Source organism: Phoenix dactylifera, unplaced genomic scaffold, assembly GCF_009389715.1.
Source record: "Phoenix dactylifera cultivar Barhee BC4 unplaced genomic scaffold, palm_55x_up_171113_PBpolish2nd_filt_p 000214F, whole genome shotgun sequence".
NCBI classification, from domain to species: domain Eukaryota; kingdom Viridiplantae; phylum Streptophyta; class Magnoliopsida; order Arecales; family Arecaceae; genus Phoenix; species Phoenix dactylifera.
In genome coordinates, this window is record NW_024067725.1 from 158931 (window position 1) to 183069 (window position 24139).

At 42.6% G+C, this 24139-nt stretch overlaps 1 protein-coding gene across 1 annotated transcript; it reads right to left on the minus strand.

Moving 5' to 3' along the window:
* Positions 1 to 12102: 12102 nt before the first annotated feature.
* LOC103723099 lies at positions 12103 to 12831 on the minus strand. Its single transcript, XM_008813910.2, has one exon. It carries the CDS (start codon positions 12829 to 12831, stop codon positions 12103 to 12105), a length of 729 nt encoding a protein of 242 aa, XP_008812132.1.
* Between the last annotated feature and the right edge of the window lie 11308 nt (positions 12832 to 24139).

Here is a 24139-nt window from a genome sequence, read left to right on the forward strand (position 1 = left end):
CAATGATGATCTGAATAACTTGATCTAAGAATATCATAATGTTCTTTCTCCTCTGAGGAAATATTCAAAACTGATTACTCTTTGCTGAAAAAATAATAACAGAACCTAATGATGAAGATTCTACAAACAAATATCTAATTGCCCCATGAGATTCATCCATGGTAGAGTTGCAATTTGCAAAAGACCTGCTCAAGAAGAATGGCTTCAAGTCATGAACTTTATAATCCTAGTGCTCCATTATCCAACCAATGCAAGAGCGCGCATGCACGCGCACGAGAGAGAGAGAGAGAGAGAGAGAGGGAGAGAGAGAAAGAGAGGGGAGAGAGAGAGAGCAACAGATTTCCTTAAAGGAAAGGGAAAAATTAAGAGCAGTCATCACATCTAATGTTTCTCCATAGTTCTTCCACATTCACATTAATATAGACTTCAGTTGTTCCTGTTATACTCTCACAGTGCAATACATCCTTTCCAAATACATCTATAAAATTTGAGAGTAATTCATAGTGATCCTCCTTGAACATCATGTGTTTATCTAATTTCTCTGAAAATATAGGAGCCATATCAATTGACTCCTCAATAGAGATCATGCCTTGGGAAGAAATCCAAGGATCTGAAGCACAAAGGTTTAGTGGCCTAATTCTGCAGTATAAGTGTACCAAAATTGTACAAGATCAATACATAAATTAAGAAAGTCACCAAAATAAAGATGACTGAAAACAGCCGCCTAGAATTCCTTTTCCCCCGGGTTTCATTTTACTTTGTAACTCTATATATGAGGAAAAGGTGGGCAACCTCCCTACCTACCTAGTACCAATTAAATGAAGTTGAAGGATAGCATGAACCACACTTGAGGAGTTCTTACAACAAGCTTATCTCAAATGAACAAATCTACGACATGAAATAAGCAAGATTTAGAAATATCAAAGTTGAGTCTCTATATTTAGAATCCTGTACTTCATTCAACTTTGAATTTGTCATATACATTTTGAGGGCATCAAGAGATATTATCAGATAAATCTAAGTATTGTTAGATGCCACCTGGAAAGTTTGGTTAAAGTTTCTATGGTCAGATCACTTTTTATACAAACATCTCCTGGATTTATACTGGCCTGGCAGAATCTTTATGCTAGTTGCTTAGAGGTTTGATATATGTAGTGGGGCTTTTCTGGTTGTGTTCAAAGGTGTCTATCCACAAAACTTTTGAATCTCATTTTTGACCGGTTCAGCAATATACCCTGCACTTTAAGGTTTCACTTTTGCACCATTAAATAACTATGTAAGATCAATGTTATTGAAGATGCATCAAGTGACCTCCACAACAGAATGCAAGAGCTATGAAATAAAATGGAAAGTTAGGAAAGTGACTTCATGCAAAAGATATAAAACTGCAATATAATTGGGTCCAAAACTTCGACATTTTGGAAGGATATATTGATGAGTCATAACACATTAATGTCCTTACTTCATGAAGGTCGAAAGAAATAGAAAATTGGACATAAACAAAGATAGGTGATATACTGCTGACTGCTTTATCCACATGATACTTTGCGCACTTGGACTTGGAGCATCAATGACCATAAGCAATATCAAAAAGATGCAATATTTCTTGCCTCAGGAAGGAAATCATTTGATCTGCTTGGATCAAGGAGAGCTAAGTATGCAATATCGAGATACTCTTTTTCTTTGGTTATTGTAGTAAAATTCCTACGGATCCCCATCAATTGCCCGTAGGTGTATTTCATCAAATAGTCAGATTTTTGTCCTCTGAAGATAAAATCCGACTCAAAAATAAGAAGAAGAAAAAGAAGAAACTTTAAGAAACTTAATTTTAGATTTTTTTTTCCCAAAATGCCTCTCCCAGTTCAATGTAACATTTAGGCAATTGTTCAATGAAACTGTAAAAAATTTGAGATTTTCCAAATGATTATTTTTGCTCAAAAGTTTTAATACAGATGGAATTAAGGACCAAATATTTGGGGCTTGAAGGCTGTGAAAGTCAAAGAAATGATAAATCTCATCATAGCAGATTCATTTAGTTCATAAAAAACTAATTGATAGAGAAGAAATAAAATAAGAGGGGTTCATTTTGATCCAAGAATACGCTGATCATGATGCAGGTGAGTAGCTTTGTTCTAATGCCCATGGCATGGATCTAGGGCTCCTCGGCCCTCCATTCCTCCATGATTTGTCCACCATCTGCTGACAAAAAGGAGGAAGAATTTTGGTGCTTGTTGATTGGATACTCCATTAGAGCAGTGATGACACCAGAAATGGTTGTATACGATAGGCTATTCGAATCATCGAAGAGAGGAGAGAAAGACTAGATGATGTGACGTGGTGGAAGAAGGGGGAGAGATGGATTTTGGCGAGTTGTTTTTTGCGCTCCAAATGGCTCTCCCACCATGCTCTAATTGCAGACGGATACCGTGCAAGGACGGGCCCGAACCATGGGCCGTATTGGCCTAAAGCCGGCAAGGGCAACCGACTTTAGCTCGTGGCCTCCGAGGAGAAGAAAGAGCAGAGGATCACAAATCCGTCTTCCACAGAGCGATGAGGCCGGGTAGTTGAACTCCCCGACTATGCAGGAAGTTAAAATGGCCGCCGACCGTCTCACAGTGCTTATCCGCCTACGATCCTCGTGGGCGGAGCAACTGCAAGGGCTTATCCGCTCGAGAACTAAAAAAAAAAACCTTCCCCCTCATCCCTCTGAGATTACTGAGATTTTTCCTCTCCTCCCTCCTTCTCCTCCTCTTTTCCCCGGTGGCTGGCGTGCCACTCCGGCCGAGCACCGCTGCCCGGAGCCTTCTTTTCTCTCCAATTTCTCCGTATCCTCGGTTTCGAGGCTTCTTTTCCCTGCTTTGAACTCCGCTGTCGCTAACTGCAGGCCTTTTGTAACCTTCCTCTAGCGCTAATATGTTGCTGCCGAATCCGAGCTGAGGTCGGGGTGTAACTCGAACGACCTTGAGATTGGCTAGAGACGAGCTAAGAAAGTGAGTTTTTGGCAGGGAACTCAATGATGCTTAAGCCAGAATAACGAGGCAACAGTATGGAAGAAAATGAGTTTTAGTAAAGTGTGGTGCTCTATAAGTAGTATTGCATGCATACCTGAGGTCCTCCGGGTTGTCCCTTTATATAGGGGAGCTTATTTTGTTGTTATCTGGCCTGACGTGTACAATGATGGCCAGGTAACAGCCGGTAGTACGACCGATGCGTGGGTGCCAGTCCACGTGGGCGGCAGGCAATGCTGATGGGGTGCAGGCTATGGTGCTGCCAAGACAACAGATTGCCAGAGCTGTCGGTTGTTGAGATTGTCAGTCTTTATCAACATGTGCTGATTGCTTTCTTCGGTTGTTGGCTCCTTGGTTGATCGACTTCTTGGTCGAAGCCAAGGCAGCTTACTTTGGTTGGTCGGCTGCTCGGCTGAGGCCGAGGTTATTCTCCTCGGCTTATGTTCAAGATAAAAGAAGTAGATCTGGCCCAAGATCAAGGTTTCTAATATTTTTCTAATAATAATCATTGACTATTCATTTTTATTGATTCTGTGAAAGTGTATGGGTAGTATGTGCATTGATTCAAGTAGTGAATGCATTGATGCGACTAATAAGCAGCAATGAAACATGACCATCTGCAGGTTCTTTTCATGTTTTATTGCCCAGTAGACAATCCAAGAGGAGGGGGGTGAATTGGGTACTAAATAAAACTTAGATCTTTTAGATAATCTAATGTGGATTATGAAAGCTTTTTTGATTTTAATCTAAAGAGATTAGTCAAACTATAAAGAAAGCAATAGAGAAGAAATGCTCAAAGAACCACAACATAAACACAAGAAATTTTATAGTGGTTCGGAGCCAATCCTGCTCCTACGTCCACTCCCTAAGCCTCACTTGGGAGTTCACTATAATCCCTCGGATTACAGCTGGTTGTTTTATAAGCTCACAACCAAACTTGTTGTTTTCACGAGATCACAACGAACTCGGTCGGTTTTTACAGACTCACCGACTAGAACCAATCCGATTGTTTTTCGGGGTTCACAATCAAACCCAGTTGGTTTTTCCTGCCTCACCAACCACAACCTTACAACGTTGGTTTTAACTGGCTCACCAACAAACCTCAATCCCTTAGATTTAATCTTCTAATTGAATCAAGTAACAAAATCAGAGTTTAAATGTTTAAGAGTTATAGCTTCTAAAAAAGCAGATTTAACAATATAAGCAATGTGAAAAGGAAGAAGCTCTCAAACAGATTTTTTCTGAAGGAAGACGTGGCTTCTCCTTTTCTAGATCCTCTCTTGAATATCCTGGTGGTTGAGGATCAAATGATCGAGCCTTGAATGTGAGAAGTACTTCTGAAATCAATGTAGGGGCAGTTACTCCTCTTTTCGCTTTGAAAGGCTCTAACTTTTCTTTGGTGGTTGTAAAACTTGAATGCTCTCGATTCCTCTTTGGTTCTTGTCCCTTCTAGACTTATACACCCTTTTCAGAGCTTTACTCTTCAAAATATAACCGTTGGAAGGAGTGAAAGAGTCGTTCTGACATGACTATGCAATCTGACAATGTGACCATTGGGATCGGAGTCGACTCACACGACTTTGGAGACGGCTCGGCTGAAACTGGAGACGACTTGCATTCTTCGAGAGACGACTCACTCACGACATCTTTAGAAGTAATGGCCATGCGCCTCTTCCAGGAGATGGCTCGCGACATTCCAGAGTCGACTCACCAAAAGTGGGAGACGACTCGCATCCTTCAGGTGTCGACTCGGCCTCAGTGTATCATAAATAACTTTCTGACTTTTCTCATCGGAGTCGACTCGCCCACAGCTGGAGTGAACTCGGCCTCAGAAGCTTTAAAAACTCGATCTCTGACTTGGTCCTCGAAGTCGACTCAGCATCAACGGGAGTCGACTCGGCATCAACGAAAGTTGACTCGGTCTCGGTGCCGCCAGAAAAAATACTTCTCTAACTTTCTTGTCGGAGTCGACTTGCTCACAGCTGGAGTCAACTCGGCATCAGTTGGCTTGAAAGCGGATCTTCTGTCTTTTTGCAGGATCGACTCGGCCACAGTTGGAGTCGACTCGGCATCAGTTGGCTTGAAAGCGGGTTTCTGTCTTTTCGCAGGAGTCGACTCGTCCACAGTTGGAGTCGACTCGGCATCAGTTGGCTTGAAGCGGGTTTTCTGTCTTTTCGCAGGAGTCGACTCGCCCACAGTTGGAGTCTACTTGCGTACTGTACCTCAGAAATACTTCTCTGTCTTTGCTCTTCGAGTCGGCTCGGCCTCAGTCGGAGTCGACTCGCGTCTGAACTCAAAATTCTGCTCTCTACCACCTTCGTCGGAGTCGAACTCGCCCGTAGCTGGGATCGCCTCGAGGGCGTGCCAGATGGCAGCCGAGGTCTATTCGAAAATTTCGGAGTTCTAGGTTGGATTGTTTGGATGCTAAGCTAGCGCGTTAGCTGCTGGATAAAGGCAAACTGATAGATGCATATGGAAAAAGAAAATGCGAGCACCAACCAACCCGTCATGGAGTACATGGTCTGAGCAAGTGAAAGTGAATGCCAAACCAACAAAATAACCCACTCAATCACTTGTAATGCTCTTGCCATAATATGCTTGTAGTATTTTGATTTTTTTCAATCCTCTTTTTCTTTTTTTTCCCTTAGGGAAATTCTTATCGTGAATGTGAAGCTGGAAATAAGCCATCACTTTTATCATGCTTCAAAAGCAAAATGACTTAAATTGGTTCTTTTGGATCCGAATTAAAGTTGATGTGATATTACGAATTCTGAAATTCTAATATAGTGCTTCCACTGTGATAATATCAATTTACCCACAAAAAGCTTTCTCTCTGGATATTAATGTTATGTAGTAGTGGATGAAAATATGTTGGGCTGGTAAAGCTCAGCATTTAAGAAGGAGACAGCTTACATTAGCCACTTCTTTGATAGTCTTGTTCTCTCAAAGAACAATGTTATGGGTTCGGCTCAGCTGTTTTGATGCCAACTCATTATTTGCTTCTTTTGCACTTTCTTTTTCATGGATGGTGATTAATATTCATAGTTATCATTGTCCAGAGTCTGCTAGTAGGAAATGGTCCTCTTTTTGGTTGACCAGCAACATGTCAAAACTTTATTCCATAATAGAAGTTGCAACCCATCATACACAACTTCAATGTTTTCCATGATAATTGTTGATATTTTGCTGTCCTGGACACATAAATATATAAGGGTTCGGTTTCTAAGTAGAGAAGATGGAAGTCTTTACCGCCTCTCAATTGAGGGACACACGTTACATTGATACCATGCAGCATGATGCAGCCAAGAGCAGAATTAATTTCTACCTTCATCAATTTTTTAAGATGTTCGTTGGGCAATTGCAGAGGAAGGTTCAATATTCTTTACAAAGTAGAGATATTCCCTTCATGGCGACATACAAATTCAAGATCATTGCAAGTGACCCATGCCATTGTTCTGTTTCTAAGTGCAGTTATTGATATAGCATTTGTATCATCAAGCTATTGAAGTGGATCTTTACATAAAGTTCTAAGGGATTTCTCATTTCTTTTACATATAGTCATATAGCAAATCTGAAATGTCACCAATAAAATTTAGAAACTCTAGGTTTGTTGGAAGCTGAATAATTTTTTGAAACAATATATTATCCAATTATTTGAAGTTGTCCTTTGTTTCTCTTTTTTGGTTGTATGTCATTTAGTTTATAGCTCTATACAATCCATTCAGTTCTAATTATCCATCTGTATGAAGCATCCTTCTGTTTGTTGGTTCCTTGTTATCAGTCAGTAGTATTAATACACGCAGTGCACATCTGACGTAGGGGCAGCTGAATAAATTGTTTTTGATAATTCACCTACCAGTGTGTTTGTATCTCTAAACATCCTTTAGTAGAGTGGGTTCGAAAGGGGAGAACAGTTTTCATCATTCCGGACTTCGAGCAGTATTTGCAGCTCATGGCCTTGAACGAATTAACTTTGGTTGCATAATTAAAATATAGTGTTGAAATCACATTTTTTTTAATGCTTAAATTGATAGGATGAAATAGATTTATTTATATATTTTATATGTTCTTATACTTTTTCCTCATATGTGGATTAGATTTTTCTTTAATGGGCGAGCTCAACATGTGAAATTTTTAATAATAGGGTTAAAGAGTGCGGAGACTGAAGTAGATTTTTTATATATTTTATATTTTTTATATATAAACTATTTTTGTTTTTGTCCTCCATGTTCTAAATTTTTTTTTTTATGCCTATGTAGAGTTTAATAATTAAATCGTATTTGTGCGTGCACATAACTGGTTTTGCAGGATATCATCGAGAAAGGAGAAAAACAACCAAATCTACGATTGGAATCCTGGTTTCCACTGTGGTGGTCATCGCCACTGTTATCTTTAGAATCCTTCTTCCATCTATTCTCTATATTGTTTATTAGCTAAAGTGTAAAAAGTTATGTGCTTACAAGTACTCTTTTGTGCAGCCCCCGCCGAAAACTACCTCTGGAGCCAAGAGTGCTGAAGCGACTTGGACTGACAAAGTAGGAAGCAGTACTGATAAGAAAGAAGGGAAATGAGAAAGAATGCAGCAGCACCGCATTGGAGATCGAGACGGGAGAAATAGGAGGAGGAGTTTGATAGGATTTTGGAATTTTGGATCGGCTACTGTTTCTGACCGTACACATCCAAGGATTTGAGCGTAGACCAGATTTTGTGATTCTCTGCCTCTGGTTATGTTACACTCTCATTCTTTTATGTTCCCATTTCATCCTTTCCCATTAACGTTTCTGATCATTTTTTGCGTGCTAGCCTTTAGTTAAAGTTGGTGAAAAGGATCCTCGGGCTATTAATTCATCTGGTTCTTATTTCCCTTCTTTTTTTTCTGCTTCGTCAGTTAAGGCAAACAAAATTGATTGATTATTCTAATATTTGGCATTTGATGTGAGTTGGCAACTTAAAAAATGAAAATGAGTCGGATTGGACTGAGTCATAAGTGATCCGACGCAATCTGGTTTCCTTTTGGGTCCTAATATTCGGTTCAAATCAAGTTTAATAGAAAATCGGATCAGATCAGGTCCACGGCTTCAATTTTGACTTAATGAATTATTTGGGTCGAGTCGGATTCATGTATAATCTGGTTCCAACAAAAAAAAATTAGGTTCCGAATGGGTCTAAATCAAGCTTCATGTGTAGAGTATTTTGTTTATGTCCCTCATCTTTCAAATAAAATCGGCCTAACTCCTAATTCCTACTTACTATCTTTTGGGTTTTTTTTTCCTTTCTCCGATCAGGATTTTCCTTATGAGGTCTCGGATGGCCTTGGAACGTCTTTGAATTTAACTGTTATAAATTACAAAACTTATTGCGAATTTAGGAGGTTTCTCTGTTGGGCGCTGGGCCTTGGAATTTTTTGGTTTTTTTCTATTTGACTAAAAAACATTACTGCTTTTCTAAAGAGAGAGATATAGATTTCTTTTGATACCAGACTTTAATTTCTTCTAACTTGTAATCTTCGGAAGATAAATTAGATTTAGTGCATTCCTTTCTATATATACAATAAGAAGTGAACATAGTTTATTACAAAGATTAAGATTCCATTACTGTATCATGCATGTACAGATGAGGTTCCAATCTGAATCAGTAATTCTTGAGCATCCAGATGAGGCTCAAATAAGGAGTGCTAGCCCTCGTGTTTGTCTTTTTCTTCTGTTTACAGAGTAGAATGATATCTGGTTTTGTTTTGCATCTTGTTATTAGGTTTTATCTTATTTTCATGTGATCCATGATAATTTTCTGCTGTATATACTTGTTCTGGAACGGTATGACACTGACTGTGACGGTGTCTATACATCTCTTTGAACCATTTCATTTTTGAAAAATACCATCCTCCCCGGTTCTGTTCTCTACTATAAGCAGGGGAAGTGCCATACCGAAAATTAAGACATTTAGCTTATGATTGTTTATTCGTTTTAATATCTAGAATTTCTAGAAGTGCCATACCAAAGTTTGGATATTTGTTCAGTTCATGATTTGTTTGGATTTATTTATGATTACTGGTTTTTGCTAGAAATGCCAGCTTTTGATTCCCTACATCCCTTTTGTTTCTTGAATAAGTTTTATCTTTATCATTTTTGAATAGTTTGCATCCTGGTCGTTCCCAACTATCGATGGTTGCGACTTCGGCTTCTTCTCCAACTCCATCCGTCAGTCTCTGGCGGTGGCACCGCTTCTTGCCGTCGAGTTTGGCACAGCTTGTCGGAACTTGAGTTCATCGTTGAGTCTGACACCGCTTTCCTTAACATTTCGGATTTTATCATTTTTAACTCTCTTATATTTTGATTTATTTGTGGTGATTGCCTTAATTATTTTTTTTGATAATATTATTTTTTAGATTCAAATGTCCAATTCATGTCTTCCCGTTTGGGTCGCTATCTGGGCAATAGGGAGTTTTGTTTATACCTTATCCTAACAACCTGAGTAATCACCTCAACTGGGTGCCACATGGACAAATCTAAGAGATAGAACAAGTTTGAGTAGGGTTGTCAAGTGTCATCTGTTAGGCCAAATAGAGCTCCGCCAAGGTAGGCGGAACGACCATGGAGCTTAAAGATATTGGTCGAACGGCATGTGGATATTGGATCTAGATTTAACCCACTCTGGTGGCAAGTGATAACTAGACCTTCGACCTAACGATAGCGCTCTTGCAATGTATGGAAGTGCATGACTAGCTATTGCTAGAACGAGAAAAAAGTAAGGATAATAGGATGTAACTATCGGAACTACTCGAAATATGTGGAGAATCAACGCGGATGATGATGAGTAGAAGGACCTAGGGTTACTTAACCCGTTTATAGTTGTATTATATAAATAATGAGTTATAACTGAAAGAAAAATTCTTTGACCAATCAAACACCTACTATTATTTTCATCTTTACCTTAAATTTATCTTAGATTTATCTTTAATTTTTTTGCCTTAATCTAGTTTATCCATAGCTATTAGCAGAGAATCGTAACTCAAGACACAACCTACCCCCTCATCTTTCAGATAAGTAGTATGATAACAGTAAAAGTTCTTAAAAGTCGAGGTAGCAGCACCCGTGCTACCAACCATTCACGCTATCTTTGTTTTAGTTGCTGACACTGATAGTATGTCCGCATACTTGTACGAACCTATCGGGAATGCGCACGCTGTTTATTCCTCCCAATGGAGATTCCAACGACCAATACAAACTCAAGCAGCTTGTTTAGATGGCATGAGCAACCAAATACACGGTTCATCTGGTTTGTCTAGTTAAATAAATTTTAAAGAGAAAATCCTTCGTGGCATTAGGAGATCACCAAACTTCATGCTACCACTCACGTTCACAGGTGCCAAATCCTAGTTTCTTTAACGGGCTGTGGAGACGGAACAAGTCGATCTCCTGTCTTAAAGATGCAGGCATCTTGCCTTCCTAAAAAGGAAAAAAATACAGGCATCTCTCCATGCATCACGCTTGTGTGGTCATGCAGTCATCGACCGTGAATCCTAGAAGCAATCCGTGTATCGCATGCACCAACTACATGCCTGCACACTTATCAGATCTTACGGAGGATTAAATTATTTAGAGTAGTTAGTAGCTGCATACTATGTGCTTTTGCTACTAGAAGGATGAGCCACATTTCTGGCGTAGTGGTTCATGTTATAGTTTTAGAATTCATTGGCAGTATGCATTTACAATTACCATTAAATTTCTTAATCACAGAAAACGAGGGATGTTACACGGGGCCACGTAGTTCATTAGTTTATCTATTAATATTAGAAAGACAATTCATTTGATCACCAAATGAACCCTATTACTTCACATCCGGGCCATGTTGGGTCAGGGCCAAGTCTAGCCGAAATCAAGCCCCAAAGGCTTGAAGGCTTTGGGCTAACCTGGTCCATTGCATCTCTATCTATCTCCCCTGTTCCCGAACAGTGATCACTGGGTTATTTCCCCAGTTCCCTCGTTAGGTATGAAGTAGAACCAGATAACCCATTTGATCACCGTTCGTTGATTCATGGTCTCCACTTGAATGGATGGCCAGAACCAGAAGGAAACATGGACTAGGCATCGTGCTACAATTGTCACACATCCAAGCCAAAATTCGTCTTTGGTTAATTCGGTGCATTTTGGTTCTACAAGGGAAGAACGAGCACGGAGTTTAATTTCCCCACGTACTCACGTCGCAAGGGCGTAGACGGCAGGCGGGGGCGTGCCAAAGGGAAGAAAAAGACTCGGCCGATCCAAAAGCTTGGAATGTTTGGACTCGTGCGAACTCTGACGTGACGAGCCATGTGGGACTTTGCCGGTCACTGGAATTCTTGACGTCTATTTTGTCGTGTTCTGAGGGCGGGCAAGGACCGCAGGGAGAAGGGTGAGAGCGCGCGAGAAAAGCATGGGGGAATGCCAGCCTTCAACTGCGACCATGCCATTGCCATTTGCCAGCCCAACCCTTCCCCTCTCTTACACATGCTGTCATGCACTTTTCTGTCAGTCGACACATCTATCTCGCTCTCGCCAACCAATCCCAAAAGCTTTGACCACAGTCAAGAAAACACTGCAATCCCAGGGAGAGGGAGATAGAGAGTGAGTGAGAGTGAAGAAAGAAGATGGGAAGCCATCCAATAATGGATCTCTCTAGGCGGATTCCCCAGAGAGTCCAAACTCCAAAGAAGGGAGCTACTAGAGTACATTTTTTTAAGCTATCTTCTCCTCTCATATAAGATCAAAAGATACAAAGCTTTTCAAGTTTATGTTTCCTTTTAGAGTAATTTATGCATAAGTGGTGAAAACTGAAAAGTAAATGTTGATGATGGTTTGGTAGATCTAGTTTGTCAAACACCAATACTTGGGAACAAGAAAAGGAGATTCATGAAAGCTTCAATGAACCATCTTTTTGCACGTATATCGCTGTGAGTTATCATCAGTTAGCTACATCCAGAACTTACAATCTAATGAAACTAAAAGCTCTCTGATTTATATAAAGCAAAGGAAAAAAAATAAAAAAAGAGAAAAGAAGAAGGGCTAGCAGCAAAAATTAAATCAAAGGCAGGGCACCACATTTTCTATTTGTATTTTTACAAGCGAGATTTGTCCTCTTTGGTCTGGGATGCCTTCTGGCTTCTCTTCTTCCTCCTCCTGATCCTATCAAAAGCTAAACCCCTGCTCCTCCTCTTCCTCTCCGACTCCCTTATTGTCTCCAGCTTCGGCTTCCACGACCTACTTCTCACCAACTGCCTGTAATCCTTCTCCAGCGCCTCCGTGGTGCAAACCCTCCTCCCTCTCCTCTCCATCTCCTCCATCTCCTCCTGCTCCATCCTCAGCCGATCCAAGAACTCGTCCGAGACTCGTATCTGGAGTGTCCCGGATGGGGTCTTGTGTATGTCGAACGGCCGGAGGAACGGCGAATTCTTGATACTGTTGGCGAAGGAGGCGGCGAGGGTGACAAAAGAAAGAACAGAGTGGAAGAAGTGGGAGGGAAGGAGGAAGTAGCTGTGGCCAGGCTGGAGCTGGTCGCCGGCGGCGAGGGCGGGGACGCGCTGGCCGATGAAAAAGCAATCGGAGCGGCAGACGAGGTGGCAAGGTTTCTCCATCATCACCTCCGCTGCCCCCACCGGCCTGTCGTAGACTCGTACCCGGCCGTCGGAGCCGATGACCCGGACGGAGCCGGCCGGCGACGATGTCGGCTTGAGTTTGTGGAGGAGGTCGTCGCCGCCGCCGCCGCCGTCGAGCTCCGGCCGGAACGTGGCCCCCACCACGTGGAAGCACCACGGGATCATCTGGAGGCTGAGCGACTTGAGCCTCATCTATCTCCTCATAGACCTCAACACAAACACGATAGTTTGGGTTAGAAATGATGATGATATCACAGAAAGGGTGGTTTGTGGTGTTTTGGTTTGAACCGCGCGAGAGAGTAGGGATATATATTCTTTCACTTGGATTTTTTTTTAAAAAGAAAAAGAATCTTGATGAACGATGGAACGGAGATGTGAACAGCTGTGTTTAATATAAGCCAGAGGTTGGGAAATGTTTTGCATTATAAAAAAGAAATTTATAAAAGAATCAGTTCTAGAAAGCTTCGTCCGTTTGACCGGAATTTTCCTTAAACCATTGCCTCTCCTTTTTGGCCGTTGGTTTTCTATTTTATTTATAATTAACTTATGAGATAAGAGAGAATGTGGCAAAGTGCCTCCACAGCCAAACCAGCCTTTTTTTTATTTTGGTCGTGAATCAGGAAGTGATTGACTGAGGTGGGTCCCGGTTTCATACAATAGAGGATGTATGTGCGTAATGTTACGGGGTCCAAATTCCATGCGTCATGCGTCCATGGAGGAGGGGGTGGCGCAATTGGTGCGCGGGTTTTGGTGACCTCGACCTTCATTTTGGTACCCAGGTTAGCTCATGAAGCTTATTTTTTCTTTTAGAATTTGATTCAATACCTCAAATGTTTTACCCTGCCTTCTCTCTCGTAATAGTATGTAGCCGATGGGATCGCCTCCATAAACTAATGAGACAACATACAAAGGTTAGAAAGCTTGCGGGATTGGCTCCGGCTACCCTTCAATGCTTAAATCAGAGAAAGTTTCATTAGTGGAAAATAAAGGAGAAGAAGAAAAAAAGATAATATTGGTATAAGAGAATAGTAGAGTGTCCTTCCTCTCACCTTTATGGAGGGCTTTTCCAGCTTTTCAATTGCTAGAATTTTGTATCTTCAGCCAATCATATTCCAACAAACTCCAAATCGTACCATAACAACCTGCTGACGTGACGCAATAATCCAAAAAAGTATTGTAACTGTCTGGTATATGATGGAACTGACGAAACCTTGCATGTATTTGGGGCAAAGGTTCTGATGGGGAACAAAATGAATCATCCTATTTTTTGGCATGAAGTCATCCGATTCTGGAAGGCCGAGCTCAGGAGGCCGATGCCAACCTCAGAAGGCCGAGCTCAAAAGGCCAACCCCTGAAGTCCGACCTCAGAAGGCCGAGCCGACCTCAGAAGGCCAACCTTGTCGTCCACATGCTGCGGCCATGCACTGCAGCAGCCTCACCGCACTATATTTTGCTTGCTGGCCACGCCCCGACATATCAACCAAGGACCATGCCCTGCTTCCCCAGCCATGCCCTGTCATATCTACCAACGCCTTACTGTTCATAAGAACGACCTACGCCGTGTGCCTTAAGCAAGCTCTAGCTGCGCACCATTTAGCTAAAAGCTATCTCCTTCCATGATGAGGATAGGTCATACCTCCGCTACCTGGGCACCTCTACAGGGACTATAAATAGCCCCATCAGGTAACGCCTAAAGAGCTTTTTGGCTGGACCAAATATACCCCACTCTAACTTGAGTGTCGGAGAGCCTTCACCGGAACCCCACCGCTGAGGCTTTGTGCAGGTACATCGCCGCGTAGGAGGTGGCCCCCGTCCTCTCCTTCCATACTCCGGTAGCTCCCCGACTCCTCCGGCGTGGTCACCCTCGGGCCAGATTTGAACCACAACAAGTTCTACTCGGCTTAGGTTAGTTGTCGAGGTCGCCGAGTTGAGCTAAGAACTTCAACTTTAGAGATCAGCTACTTCTTATCTACTCATCCCAGCTTTCAGGTTGTTTCGAAGATCCTAATTAGAATGCCTTCGAGAGTTTTTAAGGATGCTTGGGTTGCCACTTGGAAGATGAGTTAGACAAATCTAGTCACACTATATCATCATCTCGATCATTTATTACCACAACAGTGTCCACACATTTTAGAAGGGGCAAAACAGAGAAAGATAAAATCAGCTGGTTACACCAATTAGATGTCTAAATATTAAAAAAAAGGCATCATTCTCATCTTATTTTTGAAAAACAAATAAAAATAATATATCACTTGTGCCTACAAAGGATCGAACCTGGGACCTTTGACTCGCTGCTAGCCAATTAAACATCGTGACATGATTCACATCCTCTCCACCTTTGGCAACTTCCTCTCCATCATGAACTATGCCACCACTTATACACACCATAATAATGTTCGGTTTGGAACTACTAGCAACCATATGCTGCCTTTGCATTGTCTTAATCGGAGAAACTACGTCTTCCACTAGGGTTCTATAGGGGTTCGGTGACTGGATCATAGACGACAGAGAACGAAAGAAAAGAATAGGGTTAGGGTTGGTGAAAGGGAGAAAAATGAAAATGATCGCAAATTCCCTCATCAAAAGAACCTAGGGCAAGGAGAGGAGAGGAGAGGAGAGGGGAGGGCAGGGGAGGAGTAACCTAGGGTGACACAAAGAAAGGATGGTACCTAGGGTGAGGAAAGGGGAACGGAGCATCAAAAGCCCTAGGAGGAAGAGGGGTAGTTCTAAATACACCCCCCCGATTGCTCAGGACACCCCCCAAAAACCAAAAAAAAAAATACCCAAACTAACCTTTAGTGTAATTACCATATTGCCCTTGAAATTTTCTCAGTACACCCCCCTTCCTCCTCCTCCGTCTCCTCCTCCGTTTCGTTTTGAAAAGGAAAAAAAAAACCACCCCTCAAACCCCCCTTAAACCCTCGATCCATTTACATCGTTTAGGCGATCTTTGAAGGAGATTTAAGCCCCATTCGAAGCATGGACAAGCAACTAGTGATTTGGGACGAAGAATCGGCCGCAAAGGTACGTGTTCCACCTTGTTTCGAAAAGTTTTTTTTTTTTCACGGTTCGTGCTCCGTTCGGCACTGGATCGCCGAACAAAAGGCTTCTGTTCGGCTGCATAGTGCCGAACAGAAGCCTTCTGTTCGGCAACGCTCTACCGAACAGAAGGCTTCTGTTCGGCTGCACAGTGCCGAACATAAGGCTTCTGTCCGGCACACTGCAGCCGAACAGAAGGCTTCTGTTCGGCACTCTGCAGCCGAACAGAAGCCTTCTCGTACCAAATCGCGTGCCGTGCTGAATTTTGTGCCGAACAGATCCTCTGATTCATTAATTCTTGGTGATAAATTATTTTATATGTAGGGCTATGCTACAACCGAATCGAGTATAATTGGATCAGAATTTGTACTGGATTACACAAGCGAATTTATAACTTACGAGGTATTATAATATATTGTGCAATTTTGTATTAGTTTAGCGAGCTATTTTTACAACTGTGTACTTACATAAATTGTTTAATGTATAGATCTTCAAGAGTAGAGAGGACTTGTGTAATTGGTGTTGTGAAGCTGGGAGGCGAAATGGTTTTGTTGTTGTAATCAAATCATCCGATGCAGGTACCATTTCTAAGAAACCCAGAATTACGTTAGGTTGTGAGAGGGGTGGGACGTACCGAACCACAAAAGAAAAGCGAATAAAGACTGCCTGTGGGACAAAGAAGTGTGGATGCCCTTTTGCATTAAGAGGAAAGAAATTGGATACTGCGGATGATTGGATATTACTGGTCGTATGTGGAGTGCACAATCATCCCGCTGCAGAGAATCTGGAGGGGCACTCATATGCAGGGAGATTATCTGAGCAGGAGACGGAATTGTTAGTGGATATGTCGAAGAGTTTGGTTCGTCCAAAGGACATATTATCCACATTGAAGGAAAGAGATGCCCTCAATGTTACGACTATCAAGACTATCTACAATGTACGTCAACGGTTTAAGGTTGCAGAGAAAGCCGGGAGGTCTGAAATGCAACATCTATTAGGTAAATTATCAGAGGCTAAATATATTGAGTGGCATAGGAATTGTACTAATACGGATGTTGTGCATGACTTATTTTGGGCACACCCTGGCAGCATTGATTTGTTCCGTGCATTTCCCCGTGTGTTGATAATGGATTGCACGTACAAGACGAATAGGTATCGTCTTCCGCTCTTAGAGATTGTGGGGGTGACATCTACTGACATGACATTTTCAGTTGCTTTTGTATACTTAAATTCTGAGGGGGAAGAAAGCTATACTTGGGCATTAGAGAGATTGCGCAGTGTCATAGCTGATGATGTTTTGCCTGAGTTGATTGTTACAAATAGAGACTTGGCTTTGATGAATGCAATTCATAGAGTATTTCCTACTGCTAGACATTTATTATGTAGATGGCATATTAGTAGGAATGTTTTGGCCAAGTGCAAAAAATTTTTCGAATTGAAGGAGAAATGGGATAAATTTATTATGAGTTGGAATGTACTAGTGCTGTCCTCCACGGAAGACGAGTATAATGATCGCTGGAGTGCACTGCAGAGAGAGTTCGGTACCTATCCAGATGCACTACAGTATGTGTCAGATACTTGGCTGAGCAAATACAAGGAAAGATTTGTTGCGGCGTGGACTGATACATGCAGGCACTACGGAAATGTGACGACAAATAGGTATCACAAATAAAGACTCATTTAAATTTAATTTGCCTCAATTCTTATATCTAACTTTCATTTGTTTACTAGGGTCGAGAGTGCACATGCAAAGCTCAAAAAGCAGCTTGGATCAAGCCAAGGAAGTTTCGAGTCATCTTGGACTAGAATACATGGATTGATTGAGTTGCAGCACAGCTCCGTTAAAGCCTCATTGGAGAAGAGTTTATTGGTAGTGCAGCACAACTTCAAGCCAGCTGAATTCAAAGAGTTGCGAGGTTTCATATCTATAAGTGCGTTAAATCATGTCCTCGCCCAATCGAAACGAGCCAATTCAGTTGGGTTTGATGATTCAAATTGTGGGTGCGCTATTCGATGCACACATGGTATACCATGTGCTCACCAGATTGCGCGGTACAGGGTGGAAGGTCGGCCCATTCCTCTCGACTGCATAGATCCTCATTGGAGGAAACTTGATATTCTGCCTACCCCCCCCCGTGCAGCCAATTCAGTTGAGTTGTGATGCAGAGTTAGATTTGATTGCGCTACGATTCAAGAAGTTAGATGGGGTTTCTCAATTGCAGATGATCAAGAAGTTACGAGAGATTGCAAGTCCAGATAGTACACCTCTTTTAGAGCCTGCAAAACGGAAGACCGGTTCACGTGGGCGCGCTTCACTGAAGGTTGATACGTCTACTCGACGTGACCCGTCTGCGTTTGAGTTGGTTCTATCTGGACAGGATAGTTATTCACCTGGTGTTGAGAAAGTTACCATCCGCAATCCATCTACTCAGATTCAAAAGAGACGGCCCAAGCAAAAGGTAAGTACCAAATATTTATTTCCTTACAATAGGTATCACAACGTCTACGGGACGGTCCGTGCCGTGCCGGTATGTCATGTGCCGATACGGGACATGTCGGGACGTGCCGTGCCGAGATGTGCCGATACGGGACATGTCGGGACGTGCCGTGCCGAGATGTGCCGATACGGGATGTGCCGTGCCGAGATGTGCCGATACGGAATGTGCCGTGCCGAGATGTGCCGATACGGGACATGTTCTGCCATTGTTACATATTTTCTATCATTTGATATTATTTGCAGATTTTTCGTACTAGAGCCCAGTCACATACGCCCATTATCTATATTGATGCTATTCCTTCTGCCTTGAGACCATACATCCAGCATATCAAGGATGTAAAAGCTGATGGGAATTGCGGATTTAGGGCAATAGCTGACTTACTGGGATTTGGAGAAGATGACTGGGTGCGTGTTAGGAAGGATTTATTGCAAGAGTTGCAATGTCATTCGGACCCACTATCGCACATTATATGGTGTGGAAGGGACGATTGCTGAGATCACTCATGCATTATCATATTATGATGATTGTCCACCATATGACAGATGGATGACTATGCCGGACATGGGTCATCTTATAGCATCCTGCTATAATGTTGTCCTATACCATCTCTCGTTGCAACAATGTCTGACCTTCCTACCTCTCCGTTCTGTGCCAGTACCTCTTCTATCCCGCAAAGATATCGCTATCGGATTCGTAAATGGAAATCATTTTGTTGAGGTACTACGTTCACAACACTTGCGAATATTTAATTTTGCTTATTTAATTTTGCTTATTTATAATTTTGTAGCTATTAATATTTTCTTATTTCTAATTTTGAAGGTGTTCTTGTTGCCGGGACATCCCGTTCCGCCAGTAGCGACCAACTGGCGAAAATATCATCTTCCTTGTGCTACCGGATGGGAAAATTCATATGAAGCACGGATTCAACAGTTCAAAGAGAGCATCTCACCTAATGTTATAATTAGCGAGACAGTAGAGTTAGATTGATTATTTATATATGTACAATTTTTGAAAGTTGTAAATTTTTTGGGGCTCTTAGAGTCATGTACTGTGAAACTCCATCATCAGCTGGGAATACATATGACGACTGTTGTTTCCGTTGAGATTTCAGATGTAAACAGAAACATACTTAAGAGCTGGTGGGAGCAAACAAATCAAACAGGGGAACTAATAGACCTTTCTGATGTACAAGAACTTAACGGTGACAAGCTTGAGCAGATGATTAACACATTTGTTGGAAAAGAGGGCTCTGTGATGTTCTTGGTTAAGAGGTTAATCGGCTGCCCTCTCCTTGCAAGGCCAGGTCTTGCCACTGGCACCCTCTTAGGCTTTGCTGCCTTTTTTGGAGGGGAACTTTGTCCAGGGTCAGCTTTGATTGGAACAACATTTGGAGGTACCTCAGGGGGAGGTGGAGGCAGAACATCAGTCGTATCAGATTCAGGGTCAAACCCCCCACGGGACTCCATCTCCTCAGGGGGAGGTGGAGGCAAGACAGTAGAGTTAGATTGATTGTTTATATATGTACAATTTTTGAAACTCCATCATCAATATAAATCAAAAAATATCTGTCTTCGCATTGTTAGATTGATTGTTATGTGCACTGTTATATTTGTGTAAAATAGAATGGGCCAGGCTTTACAAAGATTACATGTAAATGTACCAAAAATATATATTTTTCATTAATATCAAAGGCTTTACAAAGATTACAAAGGCTCCATCATCAATCCCTATGACGCCATCGTCGACGCGTGTACTGCTGTACGTCCGAATGAGAGGGTCCTGGATCCGAATGAGAGGGTGCTGTACTCGGGCCAGGCTCATCACCCAGAAGTACCTGATGCATCTGAGAAATAGCATCATATAGGTGCCCGGCACCTAGTGACGTAGCCTCTGAGGGACCCATCCGTACAATGTCGGGTACTGATACCGAGTGCAGCTGCATTACGCCGCCGGTGCATGTCAGCATCATCATGACCTCCCCTAGCTCCAGAATGAGTACTCGAGCGCAGATGAGGAGGCTGAACTGCAACGTGCGTGATACGGAGATACCACTCCATGTATCCCGGTACGCTGTCTGATGGCCGGGTAACTGGGTGGCTCCTGCTCGCCTGGCTCAGCACATGGTCCTCCCACCGCTCCCAAAGCTGATCCATATAGGACTAATGTATCCGGTACGAGCCTGCTGTGGAACCTCTGTTGGCTCGCGTAGGGGCTAGTGGCGCTCGAGGGATGGTCTGAATACGACCAAACTGTCTAAGAACCCTTTCTGGATGATAGGGTTCTACGATATCAAGGCACTTGATGGAGCCACTAAAAAATGCGACGGGTATATATGGGCGATCTCCCCGAAGCCGATGATGGGGATCCCAAATAACCTGTAAAACAAAAGGTCCATTTCAGTTTTATACTATATCGCATATTAAATGTACTGACAAACACAAGCAAATGGTAATATGATACGTACCTCATCGATGCTCAAAAGGTCCAATGACTCACGTAGAACCACTAAATGGTCCATCGTGGTACGGGATGGAGTACCGGGCATCCAGCGGTGCACGCGGGGACTGGCATCAGTATACTCGAGCGACGGGTGAGGACTGAGTGCTGGAAAATGCTCATAAATCCATGCCTGCAGAAGCGTCATATAACCACTGATCTGTCTCACTGATGACCTCGACGCAATCCCCAACTGCCGATACAAATATGCTAAGGCAGCTGTACCCCAGGCATATGTGCTCACCCTATCCAGATCCCGCAGTAAACACAGATACGCTATAGGCACCCTGGTCCCACTCTTATCAGCAAAGAGTGTGCAGCCTAACAAAAATAACAAATAGGCTCGTGCTGCACACTCTATCCTCTGCTGCCTGTCTCTATCAGATACAGAGTGAAACTGAGTCCTCAGCCACTCCATCCTCACAGACTGACAGCGCGATGACAGTACCTCCTGACGCGCGTCTCCAGCTGACACCCCCAACAACTCCACAAGTAGCTCCTCAGCATCCCGATCACTCATCCTCTCAGGAGAAACTGATACTGAGGAACCTGCGACAGGAATCCCTAAAATGGCGGATACATCATCCAACGTGATAGTGATCTCGCCAAATGGTATATGGAAGGTGTTCGTCTCGGGCTGTCATCTCTCTACGAAGCCCGAAATCAGAATCTTATCGATGAATCGATAAGAGCACTGTACTAACTCTACGAGGCCCGACTGCCTCAATAGTGCTCTGAACCTGGTATTTGGTTGGTTTGAAGACCACCACTTCCATTCACCAACCTTGGCAGTATGGTTCATGCACTTTAGTGGAGCTCGTTCCTGTAATATAAATGTATAATTACTACTACTTTATAAAACATCAATAAACAAAATATAATGCTATAACAAATAAACAATACCTGTTGCCTCCAGATGGAAGCTGCTATATGCGTCCTGAAACTGATCAGGACGGACTCATCCTCTGGACCTCCTGGACATGGTCCAACGGACTCATCGTCTTCGCCCCTAGCGGGCATATCATCATGCTCTGACTCAGGAGAGTCCGATGGCATATGAGCAAGCTCGGGAGAAGCAATCCTAGCACGACGTCTCCTAGCTGACGCCGTAGGTCTAACTCTGGCGGGACGGGGATCCATGTCTGAAAATATAGAAATTCAATGTTAGGCTATATCAAAGAAAATAATTCAATTGCATACATAAATGTTCGGCACAAAATTCAGCACGGCACGCACCAGAACCCTTCTGTTCGGCTGCACGGTGCCGAACAGAAGGCTTCTGTTCGGCTGCACAGAGCCGAACAGAAGGCTTCTGTTCGGCTGCTCAGAGCCGGACAGAACCATTCTGTTCGGCACCGTGCAGCCGAACAGAAGGCTTCTGTTCGGCACCGTGCAGCCGAACAGAAGGCTTCTGTTCGGTTGAGTGTTGCCGAACAGAGGGCTTCTGTTCGGCACTGTTCAGCCGAACAGAACCCTTCTGTTCGGCGATCCAGTGCCGAACGGAGCACTGGAGGCGGGGGGGCGGGGAGCTACCTCGACGTGGTCGTGGAGGCGCCGGCGAGGTGCTCGTTGCTCGGGAGATGGCCGGGGAGGTGGTTCCGGGAGAATGCCGGCGACGAGAGGGAGAAGGGGAGAATGCCGGCGACGAGAGGGAGAAGGGGGAACGGGGGGGTTTTGGGCGAGGGAGAAGGGGGAGACGGAGGGGGTTTGGCCGCCGGCGAGGTGCTTGAGGTGCTTGAGGCGAAGTTTTTTGGGCGGAAGGGAGAAGCCGGCTGGAGTGGAGTTTTGGAGGGGAAGAGCGGGGTTGGGGGGGGGGGGGGGTTTGGGGGGTGTAGAGAGCAATTTAGGTGAGGGGGTGGGGAGGGTGAAGGGTAATTTAGGATTTTTTATTTTTTTAGGGGTGTCCTTAGCAAATGGGGGGGTGTAGAGAGTATTTAATTTTTTTTTAATTTTTGGGGGGTGTCCTGAGCAATCGGGGGGGTGTATTTAGAACTACCCGAGGAAGAGGGAGGGGACATCAAACTCCTCATTCTCTTTAGCCCTAGAGTTCAACAAAAATACAGGTAAACCAACCTTTTTTAACCGATTTTCCAGGTCAAGTGGCAGATCAGGATCACCATTGAAAGTGATTTGAACGGTTAAAAGTTTTTTTTTCATTACTTTATTACTCTTTACCTAGATTATTTGCTTTGGAATCATCCCCCTTTTTTAATTTTCTATTTCAAATTAGAATTGATGTGACTTGAGGGCTCCACTTTTTTCTGCCAATCATTGTCTCCATATAAAATGCAGTCTATCTAAATAGAAATGGACAGCCTCTTGTAAAGATGAAGAGGATTGGGTTAATTTAACCAGCCAGTTAGATAGGCTAGGTAGGCAATCATATTGTATGATTTATTTGGTTTTCATTTTTCTAAAATCTGTCATTGGATTCATCATTGGGTACATCTAACAGCAGCATGTGAGCTGGCTCTGAACAGACACTGGTCCAACCACAGCAGCTGGAAATGATTCAGGAGAGTGAGTTTCTACCAATGCAATGCGATTCAGGAGAATAATTACTTCTTTGAAACCTGAGCAGCAAAATGCTTCCATCAACCAGTAATACAATACCATGTGTATTAGAGTGTCGCCTTTAGTTCAGGACTTTTTTTTTTTTTTTTTTGTGCATGAGAATCGCCACCTCTCAATGCATTGTCCATGTCACATGTTAGAGGTCACATCGATGCACCGATTTCACTTTGGTTTAAAAGTTATGCCTTACTTGCGAGTTGTCATAAATCAGCCTGGTATAACCTCACCCCTAAGACCTAATACTACCATTAAATCAACTTTAGGAATAGGTATAGGTGGTCGGATTAATTTAGTTCATCTCTAGTTTTCGTTCTATATATGATGTAAGCTATGTTCATATCTCAGTTTATTCAATTTCGTCGAGCAACTTTACTAAATGACTAAAATGACAAATCAATTTGCTCTCCATCACTCATACAAGAACTGGCACTGAAGAATTAAAGGTAAGCAGTGCTCAAAATGAAATAACAAGCTGTGATGAAGAAAACTAGCTACTGTCAACTGTTAGAGGTTATGTATGTAAGAAATTATCAAAAGAAGTTGAAAGTAAAACAGCTTTCAGGTAAGCGACCTTCCAAGGAAAGTGTTTATGGAAACCGCTACCTGGATCCTTCACTATTGAAAGATCAATAAGTCTTCTCTGCCTGTGTCTCTGCACATCAATAGATATATAGACAAGATAATTTAAACACTTCCTTTTATGTTTTTTTAACTTTTCCTTAAAGTTTAATATATTTTTTTTCTTAGACTGCAAGTCAGATTTGTTCGAAAATCTCCATTTATTTTATTTTAATTAATCATATTTTTTAAAATTTTGAGTTGATGAATCTTCTTATGCTACAAAAGAATTTTCTTGAAGAATCAAAGAAATGAGTCAAATTTTGCAATGATAT